The sequence below is a fragment of the Heptranchias perlo genome, chromosome 28 (genome assembly GCF_035084215.1).
Source record: "Heptranchias perlo isolate sHepPer1 chromosome 28, sHepPer1.hap1, whole genome shotgun sequence".
Lineage (NCBI taxonomy): Eukaryota > Metazoa > Chordata > Chondrichthyes > Hexanchiformes > Hexanchidae > Heptranchias > Heptranchias perlo.
This window is the reverse complement of record NC_090352.1, coordinates 21507974-21520277: the sequence shown is the minus strand read 5'-3', so window position 1 is coordinate 21520277 and position 12304 is coordinate 21507974. Positions and strand designations below refer to the sequence as shown.

Here is a 12304-nt window from a genome sequence, read left to right as displayed (position 1 = left end):
ATCCTCTACTATTCAAAGAATTGTATGAGGTTGGTCAAGCATTACCTGACCTTTAATAATGCTGATTAACACATCGTCAAACAATAGAGATGCAAAATCGCACTGTTCTGAATCTCAGTATTTTGAACTGTCCCTACTATCTTACTGAAAATACACACAATAGTTGTAAAAAAAAAATTAAAATTGTACAATATTTTGTGCTCCAATCATAAAATTATATTTGCTATTTTTATTTTATACATGAGATTTCAAAATGTTTATACCATTTAGTAATTATGTTGCAAAAATTCTCCTCCAAATAAATGATGAAAAAACCAACACATTTACAATCTTGTGTGAGGTGACGAACTGGAAATCAGATCGCGATCTTCCTGTATATTTTAGATAAGGTTGCCGGCCCTCCAAGATTGTTGTGGAGTCTCCAGGGATTAAAGATTATTCTCTAGGGCACTGCTGTGAGCAACCCGGGAGAAAAATCATAGGGGCATTAAAATATTTCCATTTCTAGACACGCAAGGTATTAAGGGGTATGGGGAAAGAGCGGGAATATGGTATTGAGATAGAGGATCAATCATGATCATATTGAATGGCGGAACAGGCTCGAAGGGCCGAATGGCCTACTCCTATTTCTATATTCTTTTCCATTTTCTTTGAATATTTTCATTTATTAGTTATGGAAATATTGGTGATGGGTGGAAAAGGCTATTGACGGACTGTCAAGAACCATCCAATGGGGTTGGGAAGAGTCTCTTCCATTTCCAATTGGGTGGGAAGATGTGTGTCTGGAGGATGTAAGTGTTGGGGGGGCAGTCATGTGTTGAAACCTCCAGGATTACCTCCTACCAGAGTTGGCAACTCCAAGATCTCACCTTAAGCAATTTCTATCAACCACCTGAAGTCCTTTTCAAATTAATTTCAATTATGAACAAAAAAAAGTCATTTTTTTCCCCATGAAAAGTGAAATAGTAGAAAACTCCATCTAGGATGTTGCCAGTTTACCAAACTACCTCTGACCTGTCGGCAAAACCCAAATACATAAGCACCTCTGTCCTCAACCTCCCATCTCAGCCGAAATGCAGAAATTTGAAATCTTTGTTGTAATGCTCGACACTTTTCTCCCCACATCTAATTTGCTACCAAGGCTCTTTTACCTTTGAAATTGGCTTTTCAACCTTGCCTCTTCCAGCGAAAGGATTGCAGGGCGGAACGAATATTCAGGGGGGAAGCGACCGTCAGGAACTTTTTGCCGTGGCGCTCAGGCGGGATGGAAGTGTAAGTTTTTATTATTTCGTTTCCATTTTTATTAATTATTTGTTGTAAATAATAATTGACGGCCGCGCGCAGCAGCGTTTAAACGGAACCAGGTACCTGGTTCCCCGGGCCAGACTCCTGGAGAAGGTTAAACTCCGTCACTGCGATGATCCATGTTTATTCCGCTGGTGTTTCTCAGCATTTTCTCTCACTCTGGGGTTTCTCGCTGCTTCTTGAAGCAGAGCTTCATCTTTTATTTTTATTTCACTCCAAACAAGTCTTGTTCATTGGTTTTAAAATGTCACCTTCATATGTTTAAATGGGTTTGCAAACAGTTTCACTGTTTGATATAAATCTCCCTCCTGTCAAGACCTGATCTTTGAAATCTGTACTTAGTTTTCAGTATTACGGTGAAAGAAATAATTTATACAGAATTTTTTTTGCAATTACAGCTCCTCCGGTCCCTTTTCTAGGCCCTCCAATCATACCAATGTGGCATCTTGTGTGACCGACCACAGCTTACTGCCCCTCCTCCGCCTCTCTCCCACCATCTCCTCCAACATCTCTCCTCCATAGTCCACCTCCGAGGCACTGCTCTCGCAAGGTTTTCCTCGAACTTGTTGCACCATCGACATTACTTGTCAATGGCCTCTCCTCTCCTGCACATACAGTCACCTTTGGTATACCCAAGGTTCCATCCTCGGGCTCCTCTTCATTTATGTGCTACCCCTCAGTGATATATGAAAGCACGGGGTCAGTTACCTGATGTTTCCAGACAAGACTGACCTCTACCTTTCTGCTTCCTCCATCAAGGATGTTGCACGTCTCCCGAACTACTTTTGACCTGTTAGCAAAACCAAGGCCATTATTTGTCTCCACAAACATAATTGTAAACAATTTTAGAACACCAAGTTATATTCCAACAATTTTATTTGAAAATCACAAGCTTTCAGAGGCTTCCTCCTTCCTCAGGTGAATGTCACGAAATCCTCGAACCTTTCGCATTTATAAATCACAGAACAATACCTGGTGATTACAGATAATGTTTCCAACTGCCCGTTGCCAAGGCAATCAAAGTGTTCAGACAGAGAGGTGTTACCTACAGTACCACCGAATATAAGAACATAAGAAATTGGAGCAGGAGTAGGCCAATCGGCCCCTCGAGCCTGCTCCGCCATTCAATAAGATCATGGCTGATCTGATCCCAACCACAAATCTAAAGAACACAAGAAGTCGGAGCAGGACCCGGCCACATAGCCCCTGGGCCCTCTTCGCCACCCACAGGGCATTGACCGATCCGAACTCAGCTTCATGTCCAATTTCCTGCCCGCTCCCCATAACCCCTAATTCCCTTTACTTCTAGGAAACTGTCTATTTCTGTTTTAAATTTATCTAATGATGTAGCTTCCACAGCTTCCTGGGGCAGCAAATTCCACAGACCTACCACCCTCTGAGTGAAGAAGTTTCTCCTCATCTCAGTTTTGAAAGAGCAGCCCCTTATTCTAAGATTATGCCCCCTAGTTCTAGTTTCACCCATCTTTGGGAACATCCTTACTGCATCCACCCGATCAAGACCCTTCACAATCTTATATGTTTCAATAAGATCGCCTCTCATTCTTCTGAACTCCAATGAGTAGAGTCCCAATCTACTCAACCTCTCCTCATATGTCCGCCCCCTCATCCCCGGGATTAACCGAGTGAACCTTCTTTGTACTGCCTCGAGAGCAAGTATGTCTTTTCTTAAGTATGGAGACCAAAACTGTATGCAGTATTCCAGGTGCGGTCTCACCAATACCTTATATAACTGCAGCAATACCTCCTTGTTTTTATATTCTATCCCCCTAGCAATAAAAGCCAACATTCCGTTGGCTTTCTTGATCACCTGCTGCACCTGCATACCAACTTTTTGATTTTCTTGCACTAGGACCCCCAGTACTGCAGTACTTTCCAGTCTCTCGCCATTAAGAAAATAACTTGCTCTCTGATTTTTCCTGCCAAAGTGCATAACCTCACATTTTCCAATATTATATTGCATCTGCCAAATCTCCGCCCACTCACCCAGCCTGTCTATATCCCCTTGCAGGTTTTTTATGTCCTCCTCACTCTCTACTTTCCCTCCCATCTTTGTATCATCTGCAAATTTTGATATGTTGCACTCGGTCCCCTCCTCCAAATCGTTAATATAGATTGTAAAGAGTTGGGGACCCAGCACCGACCCCTGTGGAACACCACTGGTTACTGGTTGCCAGTCCGAAAATGAACCATTTATCCCAACTCTCTGCTTCCTGTTTGATAACCAATCCTCCACCCATGCCAGAATATTACCCCCAATCCCGTGATTTTTTATCTTAAGTAATAATCTTTTATGTGGCACCTTGTCGAATGCCTTCTGGAAGTCTAAATACACTACGTCCACTGGTTCCCCTTTATCCACCCTATACGTTATATCCTCGAAGAACTCAAGCAAATTTGTCAGACATGACTTCCCCTTCATAAAGCCATGCTGACTTTGTCCTATTAAATTATGCTTATCTAAATGTTCCGTTACTGTCTCCTTAATAATTGACTCCAAAATTTTACCCACCACAGATGTTAAGCTAACTGGCCTATAATTTCCAGCCTTCTGCCTACTACCCTTTTTAAATAACGGTGTTACATTAGCAGTTTTCCAATCTGCCGGGACCTCTCCTGAGTCCAGGGAATTTTGGAAAACTATCACCAAAGCATCCACAATCCCTACTAAAATATACAAACAACCAAAAAAAAAGAGAGAGAGGCAGCAACATAGAAACATCCGGAAGGAAGAGAAAGACAGCAAATGACCCATTATATTAAAAACAGATAACTTTTGTTCGCTGGTGGGGTTACGTGTAGCGTGACATGAACCCAAGATCCCGGTTGAGGCTGTCCTCATGGGTGTGGAACTTGGCTATCAATTTCTGCTCGACAATTTTGCGTTGTCGTGTGTCTCGAAGGCCGCCTTGGAGTACGCTTACCCGAAGGTCGGTGGCTGAATGTCCTTGACTGCTGAAGTGTTCCCCGACTGGGAGGGAACCCTCCTGTCTGGCGATTGTTGCGCAGTGTCCGTTCATCCGTTGTCGCAGCGTCTGCATGGTCTCGCCAATGTACCATGCTCTGGGGCATCCTTTCCTGCAACGTATGAGGTAGACAACGTTGGCCGAGTCACAGGAGTATGAACCATGCACCTGGTGGGTGGTGTCCTCTCGTGTGATGGTGGTATCTGTGTCGATGATCTGGCATGTCTTGCAGAGGTTACCGTGGCAGGGTTGTGTGGTGTCGTGGACGCTATTCTCCTGAAAGCTAGGTAATTTGCTGCGAACGATGGTCTGTTTGAGGTTGGGTAGCTGTTTAAAGGCGAGTGGTGGAGGTGTGGGGATGGCCATAGCGAGGTGTTCGTCGTCATTGGTGACATGTTGAAGGCTGCGGAGAACATGGCGTAGTTTCTCCGCTCCGGGGAAGTACTGGATGACGAAGGGTACTCTGTTGGTTGCGTCCCGTGTTAGTCTTCTGAGGAGGTCTATGCGATTTTTTGCTGTGGCCCGTCGGAACTGTCGACCGATGAGTCGAGCGTCATATCCCGTTCTTACTAGGGTGTCTTTCAGCGTCTGTAGGTGTCCGTCGCGTTCCTCCTCGTCTGAGCAGACTCTGTGTATTCGCAGGGCCTGTCCATAGGGGATGGCCTCTTTGACGTGGTTAGGGTGGAAGCTGGAAAAGTGGAGCATCGTGAGGTTGTCCGTGGGCTTGCGGTGGAGTGAGGTGCTGAGGTGCCCGTCTTTGATGGAGATTCGTGTGTCCAAGAAAGAAACTGATTCTGAGGAGTAGTCCATGGTGAGCTTGATGGTGGGATGGAACTTGTTGATGTTATCGTGTAGTCTCTTTAGTGATTCTTCGCCGTGGGTCCATAGAAAGAAAATGTCGTCGATGTATCTGGTGTATAGCGTTGGTTGGAGGTCCTGTGCAGTGAAGAAGTCCTCCTCGAACTTGTGAAGTCCTGCTCGAACTTGTGCATGAAAATGTTGGCGTATTGGGGTGCGAATTTGGTCCCCATGGCTGTTCCGTGTGTTTGGGTAAAGAACTGGTTATCGAAGGTGAAGACATTGTGATCCAGGATGAAGTGGATGAGTTGTAGGATGGCGTCTGGAGATTGGCTGTTGTTGGTGTTAAATATTGATGCTGTCGCAGCGATGCTGTCATCGTGGGGGATACTGGTGTAGAGTGCCGAGACGTCCATCGTGGTGAGAAGTGTTCCTGGTTCAACTGGTCCGTAGGTACCGAGTTTTTGTAGGAAGTCTGTAGTGTCGCGACAGAAGCTGGGGGTTCCCTGTACGATGGGTTTCAGAATGCCCTCGATGTATCCAGAGAGGTTCTCACACAGGGTTCCGTTGCCTGATACGATAGGACGTCCGTATGCACCTATGTCCTCAACCTCATCAATGCCCCTTTTGTAGGCCCTCCAATCATGCCGATATGCCAACTTGTGTGACCGACCACAGCTTACTGTCCCTCCTCCGCCTCTATCCCACTGACCACACCATCTCCTCGAACATCTCTCCTCCATAGTCCACCTCTGAGGCACTGCTTTCCCAAGGTTCTCCTCGAACTTGTTGCTGCCATCAACATTATTTGTTGATGGCCTCTTCTCTCATGCACAATGTTGCCAAGTCAACCTAAATACAGAGGTATGAAATCTTTGTTGTACTGCTAGACACTTTATTCACCTTTTTCCCCCCACATCTAATTTGCTTCCAAGACTTTTTTCTTTCACCTCCGAAATGTTGCTTACCCCCACTCCACCTCGCCCTCTGCTGCTGAAATCCTAATCCATCCTTTATTAACTCGAAGGTCGGCTTCTTCAGCACACTGTTAGTCTTTCCATCACCATCCTCTTTTAAAAAGTACAACTCATCCAAAATATTATGGCCTGCATCCTTGCCCACACCTTCAGAATTCCCTTTTCTCACCAAGCTCCATTGGTTACCCATGACCTAGTGAATTGATTTGAATATCCTCATCACCTTCAAATTCTTCCAAGGCCTCACACCACCCTTCCGCAGTGATCTCTCTTTGCCCTATACACATTTGAATTCTCCAACACTATCCTCATTTTGTGCTCCTTGTCGCCTCCCTGTTTTCAAAAGTGTCTTTAAGACCCCTTACCTTGACCATGCTTTTGCATCCTCTCAGCCCCCCTTTTTTCATTTTTTTCCTGCTCATTGGCTATTTTCCCACTGCTTTGAGATATGTCTCTGCATATGAAGAGCGATGTAGAAATCCAAGTCGTTAAAATAATATTTTGGGTTCTTCCCTCAGGAATCATGAATTATTTAATATATGGAGAGTGCAGTCCTTTTCTTAAAGAAAGTGACTTTTTAGAGAGTTAGTAGTCCAGCATTTTAAGTTTCCAATCCCACCAGGGTTCAAACGCATTCTGGGTGTTTTTCAAATAGTACAACCAAGGGTTATCCCCTTGAATCTTGGTAGTCTGAGACAAATGCTGATTAATAGTTTGTGGGGGATGGAGGCAGACTGACTGGTGGCTTACTGACATTTTGACAAGCTTAGTAATCAAAAGAGAAACAGTATCTGAGGAAACTCCCAAGTGGAGAATGTTAGAGGCTTGCTACATAGGAGGGAGGTGGGATTTTGAGGAGCAAATAATCCTTAAGGTGTGCTTTGGTTTTATAATTTATTTTATAAATTAAACCTTTCATATCTGTGAAACAAAGTCATGCATTTATAATATTTACTGGTAATTGGCTGCTGACAAAGCAAATGTAAACTGCTTTTAGTTAATGTCACAATCAGGTTTTGTACCCTTTCATCTATAATAGTACGGAAAGAAAACTATTATAATGCATAAATAACCAGCTGCGAGTTTTAAGACTGTATTTTGATTATTGGATTCTGAAAACTCTTGTTTCACAAGAGTGAAGATAGAAAACTAAATCCAGTTTTTGAAAATAACATTGTGCAATTCACTCACCACCTACTGGCAGTAAGTGGAACACCATACACCTATTTAGTGAACACCAATTTCATGCTAAAACTTTTATATTTGGGTGTTCGTTCAAAATAGCATTGGAAACAATTAAAAATGTGGAAAAGAACTAAACATCTGCAAATAAATTACCTAAAGTTTATATTTAAAAAATGGATAGAACTGGTGAAAGTTACAAAAATTAAAGAACAGTAATAGTTCTTTGTTCACTCTCAATAAAATCTCTTCCAGTTGTGGTTGATGCATTTATCCAGTTTATTGAACGTTGACAGATCCCAAACAGCAACTTGCATTTATATAGCGCTTCTAACATAGAAAAAAATATTTCAAGGAACTTCACAGAGTTGTAATCAGACAAAGATGATTGCTGAGCCAAAGAAGGAGTTATTAGGAGGGGTGACCAAAAGCTTGGTCAAAGCGGTGGGTTTTAAGCAGGGTCTTACAGGAGGAGAGGGAGATGGAGGAGTTTAGGGAGGGAATTCCAAAGCATGGGGCCCAGGCAGCTTAAATGTATGGCTGCCAATGGTGGGACAAGAGGAAGGGAGGAGGGGTGCACAAAAGGCCAAAGTCAAGGAACAGAGAGTTCAGGGGTTGTAGGGCTGGAGGAAATTGGAGGTAGCGAGGGGCAAGGCCATGTAAGGATGAGATACAAGGATGAGAGCTTTAAATTTAAGGCATTGGGGAACCAGGAGCCAATGTAAATCATCAAGGGCAGGGGCAATATTTGGGCACAGTAGTGTAGTGGTTATGTTACTGGACTAGAAATCCAGAGAACATGAGTTCAAATCCCACCATACAAAATTGACACATGAAATGGATGGCAGGAAAAGGCCAACTGGTCCATCAAGCCTGCCCCACACCATGATGTCTGGACCATCATGACTAAATTACTGTGGCAGTTTGAGAATTTGAATTCAGTTTAAATTTGGCAATAAAATGCTCTCATTAGTAAAACCCCAACTCGTTCAATGGCCTTTAAAGAAGGAAACCTGTTCTTACCTGGTCTGGTGAGTTTTTCAGCCGGGGGTGATGACAGCGGTTTTGAAATGAGGGGGACAGTACTTGAGAGGGAACCATTTACAATGTCAGTTAACATAAGCGCCAGGAAGGGAAGTTGGGTAGTCAGTTTAGTGGAAATAGGGTCAAGGAAGCAGGAGGTGGGTCTTGTATGTCAATGTGTTCCAAATCTTTCCACAAATCAGCAAATTTTATTTAAGGCAGTTGCAAAATAGTTTCTTCTATTGTTGTAGGTTTCACTACAATTAGAATGTGAATTTCATCAAGGAGATTAATCCATTTGTCAAGTTGTACATTCACTTCTATTATCAATGGCACATCAAATTCATTCTACCATTCTGCTCCCCTGTAACGTTTCAAGTTTTTAATGACCTGTTGATACCTCAGCTATACCAATGACTTTGTGTTTGGAGGTAGAAAAATTACTGTTAAATTTGTCAAGGTAAGAATTGCTTTTCAGTTGTCCAGAATGATTGCAATGTTTTGACCCCTGCATTTCCACTGATCTTGGATGCCCCTTCGGCCACTCAGCAAGTATTGGTGAGGTTATCTAAGCTTTGGAATTTGCTTCATGTTAGATTTGGAGTATGGTTGTCACAGAAATAATGTAGTTTCTTAGTTTTCCTAATAGTGAGCAACTTCATCTTGACTGCCTGCAATATTGACAGACATTGTGACAGAAATTTGCTTATTTGGTATCTTTCTTACAGTTACATCTTGAAAGGGGAGAATCCATCCAGGGAAGCTCTTTTTTAAATAAAAACTAATCTCTTTATGAATGTCATTAGATCAGTATTCAGCAAGAAAGTAAAGATGACCAAGATAAAGCAGATACCATAAATAAAGTTGCATTTTCAGTGTGAGCTCTTTGAATGCAATGACATGCTTCTGTTACCACTGATATCACCAGCAGATTGAGAGTTCAGATGGAATACCCACAACTTTAGCAATTGGCTTCACTTTTCCCTTTGGCACTTGTCCACGTTTTGCTGCTTTTTATCTCTTGGAATTGCTGGCCACCTCAGTAGGATTTCCTGTCCTTCATATTTTTTCCCCCTGCTGTTGTCATCATCTCTTTATTACTTCATGTTCTTTTCCTTACTTCTGGCAACGGTGCAGATTTTGGATGCTGCAAACTCGAATTGTGCACTGTCCTTGCTTTTCTTTGTCTGGCCAATCAAGGCTGTTTAACAGATGCCTTTATTGGGCAGGGAGCTTCAACACGAGCACTTTCCTTGACTAAGCAGTGTGTTATGAAACCATCTGAAGCTTTTGTGGATTGCAGCAAAGATCTGAAATGTGCTAGAAACACATTAAAGCACATAAAAGCATCACAACAGTCACCTACTTCCACCTCCGAAACATCGTCCGTCTCCAACCCTGCCTCAGCTCATCTGCTGCTGAAACCCTCTTCCATGCTTTTATTAGCTCCAGACTCGACTATTCCAATATTCTCCTGGCTGGCCTTGCATCTTCCACCCTCCGTTCACCCTGTGATCACTGACCTGCCTTGGCTCCCCATCCAGCAACGCCTCGATTTTAAAATTCTCATCCTCGTGTTCAAATCTCTCCATGGCCTCACCTCTCCCTATCTGTAACCTTGTCCAACCCTATAATCCTCCAAGAACTCTGCATTCCTCCAACTCTGGCCTCTTGTGCATCCCCCGCTCCCTTTGCCCCACCATTGGTGACCGTGCCTTCAGCTGTCTAGGACCTAAGCTCTAGAATTCTTTCCCTAAACCTCTCTGCCTCTCCAACTTTCTATCCTCCTTTAAGATCCCCCTTAAAATTTACCTCTTTGACCAAGCTTTTAGTCACCCATCCTAATATCTCCTTCTTTGGTTCAGTGTCCATTTTTGTCTGATTATTCCCCTCTGAAATACATTGGGTCATTTTCCACGTTAAAGGCACTATATAAATGCCCTATATGCATTTATATGCCCTATAAATGCACTATATTTCAGATTTCCAGCATCCGCAGTATTTTGCTTTTGAATATATAAATGCAAATTGTTGAATTGGATCAATGTACGTGCCATTCTCAACGTACATGCCTTTTCTATGTTCAGATATCTTATAGTGGAAAGTCTTGTGTATAGTGTGCACTTTTTGTACTCATAGTAAGTAATATTTAATTACTTCCTCTTGTGATGCTATTTGCATCATGCTGGGCATCGCATTTATATGACACGTATCTATACTCGCCACATAACTTTTCCCTCACCATTCTTTTCTTCATCACCGTTTACATCTCATCCCACCAATCTCTTTCACTGACCACCAAACTCTCTGCAACTTCTAACTTTCCTCCGTCATTCAACCAAAATTCCCACCTTATCAACTAACCACCACCAACTTCTCCACGGTCCCATTATTTTCTCCTCCTTGCTCGGCTAGCGGTTTATACTTCCCCAATCTTCAGCCTCCATCTGTCACAAGTCCAACTTCACAATCATATAACAAACTCCAAACAACCCCATCCACTTTGAAAACAAATTTTCTACTTAAAACACTATGCTCCAACTTCATTACACATAACACACCCACATTTGGACACTCACCAACTCACCTTCTCCCAGCATACAAGTTGATGCTTGCATGAATAGAAAATTCCAGAAATATTTTTTATTATAACATGTCTATATCCAAAATAATCCACACAAGTTATATTGAATATGCACATTAGAAAGCAATGTTAATCTTCACATTATGTAGAAACATATACAACAAATACATTTTAATATAATCCATATCATCAACTTTAACTCGCAGTCCCTTCAGTCATAAACCTCTACAAATATATATTAAGCTTCAATATACAACTTCATCTTATTTTCAATGAAATTCGTTTCACTTGAATTTCTATATAATTTCACTCCACCATTTACTACTCTATTTTACTTTAATTTCTTTATTTTTAGCCAAAGTTCTTCTTATTCCCAACAACACTTAAAATATACCAGTTCAATAATACATTCTCCATTATAGTATTTAAATCCCCTTCCCTTATCAAACAACCCATGTAAATATGCATTTATCAAGGAATTCGAACCTGAAAATGCCATAAACACTCCCACAGTATTCTGTAATAAAAGCACAATTTGACTTATTCATTTGGCATAAATCTGTGGACCTGATAATACAAAGTATGTTACATTGGCTAAAACTACATATTAAGAAATTAAAATTTTGCTTTGTGGTCAGAAATTCCTTCAAAACGGGTAAATACTAAGCAGGAACCATGACCAATGAATACGGGGGTGTGACACACTACTGAGTTACGGCAATTTGAAGCTCGTAAAAGAAAATATATTCAGTACTCAATGAATTGTCTTTTTTTGTACATAATTTTTTCAAATAAAAACTTTATGAACATGTATTTGTAATTTTTTTTATTTCAGAAAAGACGCAAATGCTGCAATGCTAAGTAATTATGAGGTAAAGTTTTGAATTTTTGCTCCTTTTACATCAGTTGTACAACAGCTGTTTTAATCTTTCTTAATAACAAAGTGCGTGCCATTTTGATGTGAATTTTACTGTAATCTGTGCTCTCATACTGTGGTCAGACTTTTTTCTGCAGACCATTACCCCCCTCCACCCGCCCCCCACCTTTGTATTTCCCACTGTTTTGCGCCTGGGCACGAGTACAAACACAGCAAGTAAAAGTATGGAAACAATTAAGCTATTCTCACTCATCACAAAAAAAAGTATATAAAATTTATAATATTTTCTCTTTCTTTGTTTCTCCTTGCTGCTGTTTTAATAGCTAAAATGCAGATGTCTATTATTTGGTCATATGAATAAATATAAGTATCTGATGGAATGCAAAGTTTACACATTCAGCGAGGAGCAGTGCTTCCAGGGACTGTAGATTAGAGCATCGTAGCTAGCTGTAGTGTTGTAGCCCTGTCACCAACTTGTATGCCCTGTGGGCGTAGCTCCCCCGCTGGGATAAGGGGATCGCGGAATCACCCCTATAATGCAATACATTGAAATCTCAATGGAGAATCTACACCT

At 41.9% G+C, this 12304-nt stretch overlaps 1 protein-coding gene across 1 annotated transcript in view; it reads left to right on the top strand.

Annotated features, from left to right (window-relative positions):
• The first annotated feature begins 1203 nt into the window (after positions 1-1203).
• crcp (calcitonin gene-related peptide-receptor component protein) overlaps positions 1204-12304 on the top strand; it is a 68508-nt gene continuing 57407 nt past the window's right edge. Inside the window, exons 1-2 of the mRNA XM_068008206.1 lie at positions 1204-1272; positions 11689-11725. Of these exons, the coding sequence (XP_067864307.1) occupies positions 1265-1272; positions 11689-11725 (45 nt within the window). The 5' untranslated portion in view covers positions 1204-1264. The remainder of the gene's footprint in view (positions 1273-11688; positions 11726-12304) is intronic.